Consider the following 17,934-nt stretch of genomic DNA (forward strand, 5'->3'; position numbering starts at 1 on the left):
AATCTACTAGATGCAGAGTTCAAAACACTTTTTATAAGGATACTCAATGAACTTAGGATAAGAGTAGATGAATTCAGTGAGAACTTCAACAAAGAGATAGAAAACATAAAAATGAAGATAGAACCAGTCAGAAATGAAGAATAGTTGAAATGAAAAATACTTTAAGACGACTCAACAGTAGATTAGATGAAGCAGAGGACTGAATCAGCGATTTGAAAGATAAGGTAGCAGAAAACATCTGATTAGAACAGGAAAAAAAAATGAGGCTCGTTTACGGGGCTTCTGGGACAACATCAAGTATACCAATATTCACATCATAGGAATACCAGAAGAAGGGTAGAGAGAGAGAGCAAGGGTTTGAAAATCTAGTTGACGAAATAATGACAGAAAACTTCCCTAACCCAGTGAAGGAAATAGATATTCAAGCTCAGATATGGAAGCTCAGAGCCTCAAACAAGATGAATCCAAAGAGGCTCACACCAAGACACATAATTAAAATGCCAAAGGTTAAAGACAAAGAGAATCTTAAAAGCAGCAAGAGAAAAGCAGTTATTTTCAAGGAAGCTCCCATAAGACTGTCAGCTGATTTCTCAACAGAAGCTTTGCAGATCAGAAGGGACTGGCAGGAAATATTCAAAGTGACAAAAAGCAAGGACCTATAACCAAGATTACTCTACCCAACAAAGCTATTATTTAGAATTGAAGGACAGATAAAGAGCTTCCCAGACAGAAAAAAAAAGCTAAAGAGGTTCATCACTACCAAGCCAGTACTACAGAAAATTATAGGGACTTCTTTAAGAAGAAAAAAAGATCAAAAATGTGAATAATAAAATGGCAATAAGCACATAGCTATCACCAATTACTTTACAAGTAAGTGGATTAAATTCTCCAATAAAAAAAACAGGGTAGCTAAATGGATAATAATACAAGACCATTACATATGTTGCCTACAAGAGATTCACTTCAGATCAAAAGACACACAGGGACTGAAAGGGATGAAAAAAGATGTTTCATGAGCATGGAAACAATCAAAAGCTGGGATAGCAATACTTATACCACACAAAATAGACTTTAAAACAAAGGCTAGTCTATAGCCATGCTATCCTGAACAAGCCCAATCCCGTGTTATCTCGGAAACTAAGCAAGGTCAGGCCTGATTAGTACTTGGATGGGAGACCACCACCTTGGAAAACCAGGTGCTGTAGGCTTAAAAAATAAGGGATTGTAAACTGACAAGGTCCTTGCAATCTGTGAGGTCAACCAAGGGTCGCCTCACTAGATAGATTAGATAGATTAGATAGATAGATAGATAGACCTCATAACCAAATGCAAGGTGGCATTTTTAGACAATCAGGGAAATTTGAATATGGACTGGGTAACAGACAGTACTAAAGAATTACTAATTGTGTAAGGTGCAACATGGCACTATGGTTATATAAAAATGATCTTAACTGTTAGAGATGCATATTGCAATATGATTTCTAAGAGTTAAAAAAAAAAACTTCAAAAACGAATATGAGGTCAGGAGATGGTAGACAGGTCTGAAGAGATTTATAAAACATTGGCCTCTGTTGTAATGTGGGTGGTGAGTATGTGGGAGCTCATTAAACTCTTCCCAAGAGTTTTAGTGTGTTTAAACTTTTACATAATTACAGATCAACATCTGATGTGTTTCTGCTCTGGCAAAGATCCGAAGGTACAAGCTGCTTCAGGGTCAAGTGTGATAAACAAAGAGCAGCTCTATTAGATCATGCATTTGTCAAGCAGTAAAAATTAGCATTTCTTTAACTCAAATATGCACACGCACACGTGTAGGTATGCCCTCCCACTACTGTAAGGTCTCCTCCTGAAGAAGAGATCACGTGTGCAAGAAAGAGGAGGAAGGGCAAGAGAATTCCATCAGTTGACTGAAGGGTTGGAAACCGCTGAGGACTGGTGAAGCCAATAATGAACTGCTTTGTCTCCACTGCACAGAAGACTAAACAGCAGTAAAAACAGTACAGGAAGAACATTTATTAATGCAGAACAACTGTCAGATATTTGCTAAGTAAAAGGGAGGGTCCGAACCAGCTCTGACAATTATAACCTGGCTGGTAAGCGCTAGGTGATCAAATCCATGTGAATCTAAATGTGGTGGGAGGGACACCACATGCTAATAGGGAACCGGCTGGTGAACCAGCTGCCTCCTAGCTCTTTCTGAGCTCTCCAGAGCTCTACATTAGCACACGATACTTTTGTAAATAGACAGAAAAGGGAAAGACAGAAGCTCAAAGGGATGTGAAGATACACAATTCTCCCCAGGAACCCAAATGACTGCCACAATGAGGGGACCACCTGAAGATGTGTGCCAGCCATTCAGCACAGGACTCTGTAAGACCCACACAGAACTAAGAGCCTTCAGTGGGGACATAACACGGGGGTGGGAGGAGGGTCAGTCCTCGTCCTCAAGGAGAACCAAGGAGTGAGAGAACCATAGCTGAAAATTTAGACAAGCAATGAAATGTCACAAGAGAGCTGGACAAGAGCTGGACAAGCAATGTAAATAAGAGAGCTGGAGGGAATTCAGGGCCAGGAGCCATCAGGAAAGGCTGGGAAGGGGACAGGAATAGAGTCAATGTGTGAAAGCTTCAATGCTCCTAGGAAACCATCGCTCTCAGCCCCATCAACCAAAAATGGAAGTGCGAGAGAAACAGAGATCACCCTGACACACTGCCCTATTCAGCATGCAGGACACAGAGGTCAACAGCGCCACCATACAAATCTGGACTCAAATCCTATCTCACCGCTAGAACACTGTGCAACCCTGGGGAGGGTGACCGGCCTCTCTGTGCCTTGGTTTCTTCATTTGGAAAATGAGGATGAACATCCCGACCACCAGAGAGTCACACAGGATGAGCAATGGCCAAACACTAGCTGTTTTGAGTCCTATTCTCTCCCCAGTCACGCTTCTTCCATCAGCTCCATGTGAAAACATGTTCTATCGCCAGAAATGCGCCCCCATCCCAGTTCCACCTCAAACTACTGCCTCCCTCTACCCTTCACAGAAAACTTCCTAAAAGCTTGGTCTGTCTTTGGATTCACCAGTTCTCTCACCTCATGGACTTATGAATTCATTCATTCTCTCATTCAACAAACACACTTGAGTTCACACTACAAGGATGCATGGAGGACATAAAAGTGCATGGGACCATGTTCTAGGGCTCAGGAAGAGGAGGCAGGTGGCAGAAGGAGGCCACGGCTACAGAACAGGGTGGACTACAGTGCATGGTACCAAGGGGCCTGACAGCAGGAGGCATGGCCAGGGCCTCCAGAGCCTGAGCAAGGGCCAAGGATGGGTAAGGTGGTTCCAGGGCAGAGGGGCAGGCAGGGATTCAGGGGTCACTCAGCATGATTTCAGCCAGGTAGCAAGGGTGGACACAGTAAGTTGATGTGGTCTGAACATGCCTTGTTGAGAAGCCAGAATGTCATCCTGAAGACAACCTAAGCAAACACGCACATGAGAAGGTGATGGAACATGCACTCAGCTAGCGAAAGGAATGATAGGAGGGCAGGGCCAGGAGGAAGCGAAAGATGGCTGCATCCGCCAGGAGGATGAGGCCCAAGGAATGCAGAGAAGGGGGCGGGAATGACAGTTCACCTTTAAACACGCTTCTCTGGGGTGTCCTTATGGGACATCGAGGTGGAAATCTCACTGCCATTCAAACCGTACCTACTGAGCGTCTACCTGGTCCCAAGCACTGGCCTAGGTAAAAGTGCAGAAGTGAATAAGGGGACCACCTCCCCCCAAGACTCATGGAGCTCCTGGTCTGCCAGGAGAATGTCATTAGAAATGACAACGCACTCAGAGGGCTGCCAAGTACTGTGAGGAAAAGACAGGACAAGGTCAGACACAAGGTGAGGGCAGGGGGGTAGCCACCACCCCAGCTGATCCTGCCCAAGGGGACAGGAGACACCAAGGCTGAGCACCACCATGTTGAAGCACTGGACAGGCCCACAGCGGAGAGTGAAGGGGGCACCACTGGCAGGAAAAAACCAGGGATGGGGTGGGTTCTGGAAGGACAAGGTCAAGTGCAACCACAAAGAGGGCTGGTAGATGGGACTGGAAGCGGCCAGGCAATCAGGAGCTCCCTAGACCTTGCCCAGGCAGCCTGGGTACAGCAAAGAGTAGATTCTAACCCTTTCTCCCAAAAATGCTGCTTAAGATCAAAAGTGGCCCCAGCATCCCCACAGCCCTCCCTGGCTCCTCCAGGCATCTCAGAGAACAGCCCTGGTCCATTCTGTCTTTCCTTCCTCCACATGATGGACCAGACACTGAACAAGGCCCTGGAAAGACTCATGGGGCCTATGGCTCAGTAGTAGGGCCCCTACACAACAGGGTACCCACAACCCACAGTGCTCTCAATTTTCCCCAAATATCCCGTGAACCTTCCAGCAATTCCTTTCCTACATCAGCAAGCCAGGGTTCCAACATCCCTGCCATCTTCTGACCCCTTGCCTGACATTACACCATCCCTTAACAGAGTACACTGCCCAGGACACAGGTACTCCTGGCCACAAGGCAGTTCCCTGCCAAGGACTCCCAGATACCCCCACGTCAGGCTAGCTTGCTGCCTCCGCTCCACCTCTGTGGGTGGCATCATCAGCCTCTGCTCTTCTACAGAGCCTGGGGGTCATCTAGGGCCCAGGCACCAAGCAGGCTCCCAGATCCCCAGGTGAGCAAAAAGCCAGTCCCTGCAGCCAAAGAGCTGAGTGTTGATCTGGTAGGAAAGAAACACACCAACAAAAGAGCAAACTCTCTGGCGGGGACAGGTAGAAGAATGCAGCTTTGTCCTGCTGAAAGGAGTGGAAGGGGGAACTAAAGGACAGAGCAGAGAGCTGGCCTTCCAATGCCCTCCTCACTCTACGCACACCTTGGTCCAGACCTGGCCCGGCTTCCCAGCTAGACCCACTTTCAACCACTTTCCTCTTCATTTCATTCCACTTGGCACACGGTCACTCCCCTGCTCAAAAAGACCCTCTGTGGTTGCTGAAGGAGCAAGAAGTATTGACCCTCAGCCAAGGCCTCAATGCGCCCCCCAAAACCATCTCCGGCCCCTGCCAGGCTAATTTTACTCCACACACACTCACATTCACCCATACACACATACACTCAACAGACACTTTCACACACTCGCACACACACAGCTGTCAATCCTCGCCTTCCTTCGCACTCTACTGAACATACTGTGTACTTTTTCCCCTTGTCTTAGCATAGGTGGGGGGCCTCTGCCTGCTGAAGGACAATTACCTTCCAGCTCCCTGCTCTAAGAAGCCTCCCAAATTTCCCATAACTGAAACAACACTCCCATGGCCCCAAATCTGCAAAAGAGACTGTAATGATCACCTCCCCTGACATTTTCGATTCCCTGGGAGCGGAGGTTTCACATCTGTTCCACAGTGTGCTGCTGGGCCCATATCGGGCCTTGGGTAAACGTTCGCTCATGGAATGGGTAAGATTTAGGTGGCGCCTCAGGAGGGAGAGGGTGAGAGGGGTGCAGCGTGGTCAGTGCCCAGGCACACACAGCTCCACCACTCAGCAGCAGAGTGAAGACAGGCCACGAAGCCTTGCTAGGCCTCAGTTTCCCCCCTGTAAAGTGGGAGAGCTGAAGTCCCCCCCTTACCTATAGTTTCACTTTCTGTGATTTCAGTTACCCACCATCAACTGTGGTCTGAAAATATTACACGGAAAATTCCATGAAAAAAGTAATTCATAAGTTTTCAATTTTGCACTTTTCTGAGTAGCATGATGAAGTCTCCGGCCATTCCATCACTCTGTCCCGCCTGGGACATGAATCATCCCTTTGTCCAGCATCTCCATGCTATACATGCAACCCGCGGGTCAGTCACTTAGCCATCTCGGTTATCAGACTGGCTGTCTCAGTACTGCAATGCTTGTGTTCAAGTCACCTTCATTTTACTTGATAATGGCCCCAAAACGCAAGAGTATAACGCTAGCAATTCAGATATGCCAAAAGAAAAGCCAGCGAGTGCTTCCTTCAAGAGAAAAAGTAGATACAGCGAAAAAACAGTAGCTATAGCGTATATGTGTGTGCAGTTTGGGGCATCCGCGGGGGGTCTTGGAAAATAATTCCTGGGGATAAGGAACTACTGTAATACAGTGCCACCCTGAGGATTACTGTAAGCATCAAATCAGACTACTAGATAAAACACACTTTAAAACTGAAGCCATTTTACATCAATTACCATGATGATGATTATTACTATTAAGACAGAGGAACAGGCTCTATTTGCAAAAAAATCAAGGGGGTGAGGAGGGAAGTCACGCAAAGCGATCAGGATTGTGCTGTGGGTGTCAAATCATAGTCCTTACACCAACCACACCAAATGATCTTTGCCAAACATGAACCAGTTCACCAAACGCTGGATCACTATAGTACATGTTATACTCATTTTCTCTCTCAGCTCGTTGGCTGAGAGGCAACCAACATCCAGGACAGAACAGTCTGTTACCAGTTCTCAGTCTCACTCGTCCATTTTTTAAAACATACAATTTCACATACAATAAGCAAAGTACATAGCCATAAAAACCCACTTACATGGTTGTGAATTAAAGGATATTTTCTAGTGGCTAAAAGTCAACCAAAAAAATTAAATCCACAAAGTCAAATGCCAACATTAAGCTCTTGGCTGAAGGAAAATGCTGATTCCACAGCCTGGTATGTGAGCAAAAGAAATGCCAGCACCGACCACAGTAACCAGCAGGCTCACCCAACCCACTCGGCAACCGTGGGTGTCAGCTGAGCCCCTCCAAAATCCTCTTCTCCGTGCAGAAAGTGGATGTAGGGGTGCACCGTGGGCACAGAAGCTGTTCTGATCTTTATCCAGGAAAATACCCAAAGGGAGAAATGTTTATGATACATACATGGGTCTATGAGGTTCTGGGACCCCCACCCCAAACGGTGCCCGTTCCAGGGTTGGGGGATGAAGAGGGCTAGCCCACCCCCACAGCTTTACAGTCCTGGTTAAGTATTCTCTGTATGAGGACCTCATCGTCAACAGTTTTTGCCATTTAATCTTTCGCCTTTGCCGTCTGAAAGAGAGTATTTTCTTATTCCATTGGAAAATATAAAATTGAAAAGCACATCCTATGTGGATTAATAAAAGCCAATTTTCTATGTATCCACATAATAATTGACAGGAACACTTATTACTATCACTAGTAGACCACTGGCAGAAAGAGAACCCTTTCCCACACCCTCCCAGAGCAGAAGTGAAGAGTAAGTGGGAGCCCCAGGGGAGGGGTGGGAGCTTGGCACCAGGACACTGGCTGACTTCACCAGGGGAGTGGGCCTGGGCAGGCAACACCCTGCGCTGTGCCTGTTTCTTCACCCAAGAGACAAAATATCCCCACAGATCAACTGCCATCAAAGGCAGCCAGAGAGACAGACTGCGCCCCAGCTGCTATTCAGAGCATGCAGTCATCCACCAACAGACGGTTATCACCTGCCTGCTTCAGGGGCTTGGGACACAGCAGGGACAGAGTGGCCTCTGACCACCTGGGAACCCATGGAGTGGCATCTACAGGAGAAAACAATCCAGGCACTCCATGCCTGGGAGGTCTGAAACCAGTCATTTTACCTCTCACCTTCTTAGTTTCCTTTTTCAGAAATGACCACAGGGATGACACCTCCCTGACGGGGGTCAATAATGAATGGACGAAAAGTAGGTATACAACCACGCTCACTTCCATGCAAAACCTGTGCCTCAAATCTCTCTCAACACCGTTCTGGGGGACCCCGGGTCACCGAAGTCAGGGAAGGGAGCTCTGACTGGGCAGAGTGGGGACAGAAAGCTGTACAGATGGTGGGGAGATCTGAAAGGCTGTACACGTCTGTCAGCTGTAGTGTGGTGGTCCTGCTGGAATAGAGGAGGGAACAGAAGGAGATGCAGTATCCTCCTCTCTTCTCCTTTATCTCCAGCCCAGTGGAGATAAAATGCCCTCTGCCAGCTGAGGGCGTTTGCCACGCCGTGTCTGTGCCCAGCTGCAGAGGAGCTCATCTGAAGGACGGGGCTCATCTCAGTCAGGGGCTAGGTGTTCAGCAAACAGAATGTGGTGCTCGCCCCCCAAGAGTTGGACTGCTTCTGAACTGTGCCTGAATGTGGGGTCTCAAAAGCCTAGGGGCCCACTAAAAGATGGTGGGTCTTTTCTCAATTGACACAGCCGCCCACCTGGTACCACCCACCTGGCAGGCTTGTCTTGTGCTGCCGGCTACACGCACCACACCAGCTTCTTTCTCCTGCTTCCTCCTCACACTTAGAGGGACCCTGGCCAAATAGCCAACCCACTATTCCATCTATCACCAGGACCCTCTGCTCTTCCGGAACAATCTCAGTCCAGGTCACTCTTTATCCATTATGCCATAACACAGCAAACTCTTGGCATTCACTGCATAAGCAGTTAAACGATCTAAACTTCACTTCACTCAAGAACCTGCCATAGCTCTTCAATGCCTCGTATAATGTGGACCTACTCTCCCATTCAGTCATTCATTCATTCAACAGATGAGTACTGAGCACCTGGGGTACAAGGACAAATTAAAACAGGCATAGCCCCTGCCACTGGAGACCTAATCTAGGTGATGGGAAAGAGAGACCATCAGTCACATGATCCCAATAGAAAATTACAAACTGTTATCTGTAAAAGTGCAGGGCAGCCCCACAGGCAGTAAAAGAGACCGGACCAGTCTGTCAGGGAAGGCTTCACCTCAGGAATTGATGTGCCTCCTGAGATACAAAGAGTAGGGATTAACCCAGAGATGAAAGAGAATGGAACATTCCAGAGAAGAGTATGTGCAGAGGTCTTGACGCAAGAGAGAATATCGACTGTGCCAGTGACTGTAAAAGGACCAAGAGACCACAGGCACAGTGAACAAGGAGGGCAGATGGGAGCTGCGGGATACAGATGTCCCTTATGCTGGACAGGGCACAGACCTAATTCAGTCCACAGACAGCGATGGCCAGGCTTCCTGGAGCCACCTCTTCCTGCTTTCAACCAATGTGTACAAAAGGAGAAGAGACTTTATGTCTGCCAATTCAAAATGTAATCAGTAAATCGATTCTGCTATCAAGACTATAAGAATCTCGCCGGGCAGGCAGAGCCAGATGTAAATCAGGAGACTGCTGTTCATGGTGATCTCATGGTGATCTGTGCCTCTACTTTCCTCCAACGGCTTGTGGCACTAAAAGCTGACACTCCCATGGTGGGCAAAGCACCCTACAAAGGAGCAGCTTTTCAGGCCACACAGCGGGCAGGTCTCCCTTCCTCCCCCACATCTGTCATCAGCCAATCTCTGGGCAAGCAGACACCCGTCAGTCCCTTTTGTCTCAGGCCAATTTGTAGGCCACACACAGACTCCTGTGTCCCATTTACCAAACCCATTATCCTAAGTCACCCTAATTACAAGAGGAATGTGGACCCCAGAGTCCCAGCCCCAACCTCACATTTGGCCCTTTGAGCTGGAATTCTGTCCATCCCTTCCCCTACTCAAGACTACCCATGGCCTGAGCCTCTACTGTGGCCTAGGCGTAGTCAACCCTCCTTGTGGGCCAGGTGTGGCCCACTCATTCTACATCAGCTTGGAAGCACCAAGGACCCTTTCCAGCAGGGAAACCTCCTGATCCCTTGTAAAGAGAATGAGGAGGGCTTTCCATTTTCCCTTCCACCTTCCAATGAGATAAGATTACAACAATAAAATAAAAATTTAAACCAGTGATCTTCTCTCCAACAGACTCCACAGTATCTAATGATCAGGTAGAACAAGTGTTTAAAAACAAATGAGAACTCACACCATTTTAATGCTTGGCAGCTTAAGAAAAAATCAAAAAGCATTTCCAAAACATAAAACTACAGCCAATGCTGAGCCTAGACCTGGATCAAAAGAACCGTATGAGCAAAGCTTGATGCTTGTGATCTTTCCCAAGTGCCATAACATCCCTTGGCCTCAGTTTGCCTTTTATAAAGTCAGGATAAGACCAACCAGGGTGACTGGAAGTATAAACTGAGCACTCCAAAACACCTTTTCTGCTCAGCCTTGGCGCCTGTGTGATGAGGCCTTCCTGGACCTCACATATGGGATCATATCCTCCTCACTTCACAGTTCTCACACCACGATTGCACTGCCACAGGCTCTGTAGGTACCTGCTCATTTCCTTACATCCATGCTCCTTTCTTAGAACCTCAGCTCCACAGGGCAGGGCTGTCTTCATGTTCACCACTACATCACACTGCCCAGAAAGCACTCAGCAAAGAGAAGGTGTCCAGTAAATACTTGGTGAGATAAACAAATAGGCGCATTGATGGCACATCCATCACCCCACAGGATCCTCACACTCCACTGCTATGACGTAGATATATTAAAGAGTTATTCCCAATTTGCAGATGGGGAAACTGAAGTACAGAAAATACTGCTCAACTGAAGGCCTTGATAGTATATTTGGGGACCCTAACACTGAAATACAGACACCCTGAAGAGACCTCAAATGATAATGGGGTTCAGAGAGTCTTCTTCAAGGAAAAATATGTAGTAGCTTTCTGCTAGATGTTGGCTGCTTAAGTCAGGTCGTGGGGAGAACCTGAGAGCACCCTCAGGAGCGAGCTGACAAGGTGCCTCTCACCAGAGTGGTGGCAGTGTGTCTGTCTGTCAGCACGGTAACATGGCAGAGCCTGAGGAATGGAAGAGTGGACACTCAGCTCTTGGGTACCGTCTGGGAAGTCACTCCACCTCCCAGATCAGTTGATTGGGGTTAAGAATCGGGCGTGGGAAAGTTGCTTTAAAGTTTGAAATTGGGGTGAAGGGGGGCAAAACGTACATGTTCTTGCTTGACCGGGAGCTACTTAGTCAACAAAAACCAGGCCAATGCTGGTCAATCAGACTGACAGCCAAGAAATTCTGCATCTTATAAGACAGAGCCAAACTTTAAAACCTGGCTCTGTGCCCATCAATTTATACCGCATCACTATTAACATTCTAGTAAGATAGAGAGACTAGCAATTATTTTGGAGAAGAAAAAAACAAGGGACGAAAGGACAAACAAGTGTCCCAAGCACTCGGCATTCGTTCCAGACTCACTGGCCGGCTGTTGTCTGGGCAGGGTGCCCAGCAGGCTGCCTGGAAGAGTGGGAAGAGCAGAGCTCTGCAGGCAGACAGACGGGGGTCAACTCCAGGTCTGTACCTACCAGCTGTGGGACTTCAGCAAGCTACTGCAATCTCTGTGGATCTGTTTCCCATTTGCAAAATGGGAATAAAAACCTTCTAGAACTGTAGCACATGTTAAGATGTATCTGAAGCGCCTGTGTGTAGGAAGCACATGACAAAGCGGGAAGAACCCCAGTGGCCTTGGGTGGGGGTGGGATAGAATTCCTTGGGCACAGGGCAGACCCGCCTCATCGATGAACCCAATGCTTTCCTCTAGTTACCATGTGCTTCCTATGTCCAGGGGCCATGCAAGGGGCCACGGAGGGAGCCCCCATTCAGGTGGGGCTGAGGGAAGACACCACCAAAGAGGCCTCTGAGAAGAGGCCTTAGGACAGGAGGTCACAGTGAGAGGTTCCAGCAAGAGCCAAGGGGGGGAGCATGGGGAAGAGTAGGGGGTTTTGTGGAGATGATTGAAGAGTGGGAGGGCAAGCCTGCAAAATGAGGTGGAGTGTGAGCAGGGGGCATGGGATTGTGGGCCAGGAGCAGTCAAACTGGATATACTAGGAAAAGGGGAATGGAAGCAGCTAGATGTTTCTGGAACAGACAGGTGACTGAGGGTACATATTAGAAAATGAACCCTGCAGTGGTATGGTATGAACTAGGATGGAGAGGCTCAGCAGGAAATGGGAGAATCCCAGCCCATGAACTTTTGTGGGTGTGGTAAGGAGGTGACCAGTGCCAGAGTCCAGAAGGCTGGCGGTGGCAAAAGAGAAACCGGAGGCTGGACTCCTGAAGAGGTCAGAGGGATGCATGTTGAGTGTGGTACACAAACACACCAGAGACCATGCCAGAGACAGAGCACAGAAAGCGAAAAAATGCAGACAGGGAAGACCAAAATTTGGGGGCAGAAGAAAAAAAATGTGAGAGCCCATAGGTGGGCTAGAGTGACAAGTGTTTCGAGGCTCGCGGAGGAACAACCCCAACAATATCCACTGGTGTTACGGATGGTGAAGTTGCCAATAACCTACGACAGCACGTGGTACAAGAGTAAGGGACAAGTGTGTTTCAGGGGTGGGCAAGACAAAGAGAAGCTGTACAGGATAAAACATAAATCAACGAACCACTGATGGAGAGGGAAAGAAACTTTCCTAGAGGGGGACTGTAGACTCTTTGCATCGACAAGCTTTATATTCAGTGTATGGGAAGAAGATGTCATAGACAGAGAGTAGGAAGATGACCAGGAAAGGTGCTGATGGGAAAAGCACAGGCAGCAATCAGCAATGGGGGCAGAGGAAAAAATACCCTGCCCGGCCCCTCAGCAAAGCCACTAACCACCTTACTCACCTTCAACTGGCCACCCACATTCCAAGTCTGCCCTATACTTCAATTCAACCAGATCAAAACCTCCTGCTCCAGGGGGCTCCCCACTGACCCAACTAGAAATTACCCTGGAATCATATCTATGCTTCCCATATAATTACCTGCGAACCATGTGATACACTCAGTCTGACTGGAAGCACTTGAAAAAGCTCTGCCTCACACCTGTGTCGATGGGAACACCTGATGAAGAGTGTCACTTAAGAACAGGTGTAGGGAAACGTTGACATAATTAACAAAAGGAAGAAAACATGGCTATGCCTCTGTTCAACAACTGTAACAGGAAAAAACCCTAGAGTCAGTGAACTGAACTTGTCAGAGGATCCATGCTGTCTCTTACAACTCCTCATTCATTTTTGCTCCGAACCCTAGCTTCGACATCACACATAAAGAAGAAAAGTCACCTGAAAATGGTTCTGGGTGGTACAAGTTGCTAATCTCCACTTCATGGGTTTATCTGACACCTCCTGGTGCTGGGCACCAGGTCAAGAGGCTTGTGCCTGTTCTCATTGGGCACCTACTCTACTGGGGAGACAGATAGCAAACAGACCCACAGACACCTATGGGCTGTGTCTGATGATGAGGGGTGGTGTGGGGGAGACACAGTGTTGGGGAGGGGAGTCTACTTATATAGTGACCGCCAAAGGCCTCTGGAAAGAATGAGATCTGAGTTGCCACATGAAGGAGGGAAAGGAGCCAGGCACTGGAAGATCAAGGGAAGAGCTTGTTCAGGAAGAAGGAACGGCCTGTGGGGACACCCTGAGGACAGAGCCTGGACTATCAGGAGGAACAGAAAAGGCAGCAAGTATGACTGTAGTTTCTGTAGTTTCTGTGCTAGAAAGATCAGGTGAGAGAGCCAAACCAGCAGGGCTTCCTGGGGAAGAACTGGGATTTTATTCTAAAAAGTTCTAAGTAGGTGAATCACATGACCTGATTCACCTTATAGCAGCAAGTCATTGCCTTCCTCTAAAACATCCTTTTTCAGTAAAAGAATCCCCTTTCTTTGTTGTGTGGAAAAGCGTCAACATATTAGAAAGCACTTAAACTCTAAAGCACTCAAGAAACATTAGCTATTATTCAAAGTTCAAATTCAGGCTAGTGTCAATATTAACAGGAAGTTTAAAGGTTCCTCAAAAAACCAGAAGTGCTTTCTCACTATATGAGCCTAAGAGTTTCACCCTCTACACCCTAAACTGTAGCAACTGGCTATTAATAATAATACTCCCGTCTGCAGGGCACTTAGTTTACAGAGCACTTTCATGTTACAAGAACTTGTTAATTAGTAACCGTTGGCCTGTAATGCTTTTAATTTAGTGACTGTTACAAATTGGTTAGTTCTTGTAAGATTTAGCAGGTATGCATGTCTTTCTCCTTAAATCAGCTGACTAGTCATGTCAACCAATCAGCTCTCAGGTTTTGGCATTCTGATTCTTGTGGTCTCTATGGCCACATATCCAAATCTGCCAGAGAATTAAATAATTATAATTAAAGTATCACTGAGTACTTCTGACATGCGAGGCCCTGTTCTAAGAGCTTTACATGCTTAATCTTCACATTATCTCATTTTTTAAAATATTATAAATGAAGTGACTGAAGCATGGAAAGGCTAAAAGCTTCATCCAAAGGCACTCAGAAGAATAAGTGCTGGAGCCAAGATCTGAACACAAAATGATGTGACCCTGTGTCCTAGCTCTTAATCCCAATGCTATGCTAGGTAATTCTGGCAAAGTGCTTATAATACAGTGGTACAGCAAATACACCAGGTATTTAGCAGATAAAGGCAGCGGTTATTAGCAGGATCCTCTTAGTTCCCACAAAAAGTGTCACCCCCAAGAAAGCAGCGACCTTGTCTGTCTGGGTGACTGCTGTGTTCCCAGCACCTGGCCCAATGCACATCTGAAGGATGGATAAATGAATGAACGTCCCTTCCAGAAAGCAGGGCTGCCTACGTATGACTCTTTTTGCACGTTTATGTCGCTCTACTGTTATTGCCCCTTAGAAAGAGCATCAGGCGGATTTGAGGACACAGGCGCTCGGAGACCTGCGATCCCCCTTTTCACCGCTCAGGGGTGGCCGAAGCAGCTCCCAAGGGAGGAACGAGTCTGGGATACCGCAGCTGACGGGTCCTGGCTCCAGCGGGGCTCTACTTTCCACCCCGTTGGGAATACTGTCCGCCCGGGCACTGGGATGTGACAGGAGACAAAGACTCGAAGGGCCGCCGCACCAGCAGAGATGCTCGCTCCCCTCGCCCACCTCCCCGGGAGGGAGCCCCAAACCACCGTGCCTCGTCTGGCCTGGGATCTACGGCGGAGAGCAGCCAGCCCGAGCCCCGGGCCACGCAGACACGCGCCGCGGCTCCACCTATTTGCCCCTTGCCGAGGGTCGCTCTGGAGCCGGAGGCCGCGGGCCGGGCCGGCCTGTCACCTTCAGGACGACCCACCCACTCCCGCGCCCTCCGCCGAGGCTTCTCAGCGCGAACCGCCACGGCTCGGACGGGCCTCCCGGCGCTTCAGCTTTCCCGTGGCACCCTCCTCGCGCCCCGGCGCCGCGCCCCCTCTCGTCCGCCCGGCTGGTACCTGCTGGGAGAGCGGGAGGAGCGGCGCCGCCATCTTCCCGCGGACTCGGGCTCCGAGCGCCGGGGGATGGGGCGGGGCCGCGCATGCGCACTGATGCAAAGGCGGTGCGCGCGCAGTTGTGCCGGAGTGGGCGGGGCCGAGCTAGCAAGCGCACGCGCAGCCGAGCCTAGAAGGAGGGGCGGGGTGGCTAAGGTCGGGGTACGCGCACCTATCCCAGGCTGGGAGAGGGCGAGGCCGGAAGGGAGCGGGGACGGGGACGGGGATGGGGACGGGGAAGCGCACGGGAACTGAGACTCTAACCCGGTGTAGGCAGAAGTTTACAGCCCTTGGCCGGCTGTCGGACTTCGCAGTGTTGTCATCCCTCCAGGTCCTTGTCGATGCCCAGCCCCCTGCTCGGAATGCAGTTCCTTTCCCCATGCGCCTGGCAAACGCATTAGGAGGCGGTTGCCACCCTACAGAGAGGTCGGGCTCCTCTCCCTGCCCCTCACAGGGCCCTGTTCCTAGGATAGCTGTGTGTCTGTGTGCGAATTTGGGTCTGCCCCATTAGGGCTTCTACTAAACTGGTTGTGAGAACTCTGTGCTGCAGCAACACCCTAAACGCCTGGGGTCGTTTCCCAGCCGCCACTTTCTAGCCGTGTGACCTTGGCAAATCACTTAAGTAGCCTCTCTGCACCCCTCTACCCACCCCTGCCCCCACCCCCTCTCTTGGTAATATGTTTTTGTTGATGTTCCACCTGTATGCTTCACACTGCCCTGCAAGGAGCAGGCACCTGATGTTTGCTGAAGGACAAGTTCTGGAGGGGCATTTATTTATTTAGACATGCATAAGAGAAAAATTCTAGGATGTTCTAAATTAAATTATAGAGGGCCGAACAGAAAGAGATAGACAGGCTGCTAATAGATGGGGGTCAGCTAACAAGACTTCACACTCCTGAGTGTATGTTGAAATTTTGAATTAACTTTCAGGTAGCTATTTCTGTGATTATCTAAAAGAATAGCCAGGTGCCAGAGAACCCTAGGAGCCCCCTATTCTTGTTTACACATGAAGTTCCCAGCCTTGCCCACCACCTACAGACTCTGTACCTATCCCAGAACCATCCGTGCTTCACCTTCTCCCACTCCCTTTATAACAAATATAAACTCTTTCAAAACAACTTAAAACTTTCTCCCCACTATCTGATGTGTAAAAACGCTCACCAACTCCAGGACTGAGAACATGTTGCCTTTTCCACTGGGCACTGTTGGTGGTTTAGACTCCACGCCCCAGGACCTGCTCTTTTTTTCTTATTAGCAATGGCCCAATAAGCCCTTTCTTTTAAAAAAGACTTTTAGCCATGGAAGTTAAAAGTTTTGTTTAGCAACACTTCTTGCTTTCCATTGGCTATCGACACCCACTCATCTGTGGCCAGTTTCCACTAACAAGGTGAGGAAAAAAGGGCCAGCTGGGCAGTTGATCTTTGAGGCCCAAGGTTTCTCCAGGGCAGGTTGGTCTCTTCTTACCTGGTCCCCTGTGATGGTGGCTGGCTACCATTTCATAGTCAGGCAAGCCAGAAGGCCGTTTGATCTCGGGTGGGGCACAGCTTCCTGTTCACCTGCTCTGTTCTGGAGTCTCAGAAACTGCTGCTCTGGTGTCCTCAGTGACTTGGTGCACCTCATGCCATTCAGATGAGCAAAGCATGATTTGTGATTGATCAATAGCCACTCACCCCACCCATCAAATGCTCCTTGAGCACCCCTAGCCTTGGCACAAGGGGTCCAATATTGGACCAAGTACACCCACTCTACCCCCATCCCTAGAGCAGGGATCTTGCCCTGGAGCCTTTTCAGAACCACCCAGAAGGCTTGTTAAACACAGACTGGATTTGAGATTTTGAACTGGATGGGGCCTGAGATTTTTGCATTTCTACCAAATCAATAGGAGATGCTGTAGTGGCTGATCCTAGGCCCCCATTATGAGAACCACTGGTCTACAGGAAGAAAATGGATATCGAATGATCATATGAGGCAACAGACCACTATAAACAGTCACTATAAACAGTGTGACATTTGAAGGTGGAGTGTGCATGCAGTGAAGGTAAGGTCTGGGGACCATGGCAGGTAGAGGGAGCTGAAGAGCTAAGAATGGTGACACTGAAGTTCTGGAGCTCAGACAGCAAAAGACAGTCTCAAGTAAAGGCCAGGTTTATGAGACAACCCTGTGTGAAGAGCAATGAATTAAGACTATGTGGGATCTAACATTGTCTTGAGACTGTCTTGCTCTCTGAACTCCAAGTTCTTAATCTCACTGTGCTCCTTTACCCGTGGAAAAAGCAATGGGAAGCTACCAGAGGCTTTTGAACATAAGCAGATCTATGTTCTAGAACAGTGACTCTGAAATACAGTGGGCAAAATAGACTGAGAGAATAAATGGAATCAAGTGGGCCATCTGGAAAGATGTAGCAATGGTCAAGGTGGAGATGATGAGAGGCTTTTAGGTGCCTTGAGCACTTTATCAGTTTCTGTTCCTGTGAAGAAAAGAGAAGTCATTCTAGATACTTCAAACAGAGAACATCTGATATAAAAGATTGAGTACAAAAGTATTGGAAAATGCAGAAGGGGTATGTGTATTATCTAAGATTAGTAACTACAGGAAGCTGCTAGCCCCTTTAAAGCTGAAAGTCAAAAGGGAAAAAGGTGTTACCCAAAACCAATAATCACTGGGTCCTCACCAGCTACTACTGTTTCTGCCATTGTTGCTAAAGTCACTGCTATTGTCACCACTAAGGTGTTGGAAGAAGCCTGAAGAA

The 17,934-nt window shown here is 48.4% G+C and overlaps 1 protein-coding gene across 9 annotated transcripts in view; it reads right to left on the minus strand.

Annotated features, from left to right (window-relative positions):
* EPS15L1 (epidermal growth factor receptor pathway substrate 15 like 1) overlaps positions 1-15,215 on the minus strand; it is an 88,852-nt gene extending 73,637 nt beyond the window's left edge. For all 9 annotated transcript variants that reach the window (XR_001598473.2, XR_001598474.2, XM_016157741.2 and 6 more), the window contains exon 1: positions 15,149-15,215. Coding sequence is in view for 7 of the 9 variants with exons in the window: in XM_016157741.2 (XP_016013227.1) it covers positions 15,149-15,181 (33 nt within the window). In the remaining 2 variants the exon portion in view is untranslated. The remainder of the gene's footprint in view (positions 1-15,148) is intronic.
* Between the last annotated feature and the right edge of the window lie 2,719 nt (positions 15,216-17,934).

The sequence above is a fragment of the Rousettus aegyptiacus genome, unplaced genomic scaffold (assembly GCF_014176215.1).
Source record: "Rousettus aegyptiacus isolate mRouAeg1 unplaced genomic scaffold, mRouAeg1.p scaffold_m13_p_16, whole genome shotgun sequence".
NCBI classification, from domain to species: domain Eukaryota; kingdom Metazoa; phylum Chordata; class Mammalia; order Chiroptera; family Pteropodidae; genus Rousettus; species Rousettus aegyptiacus.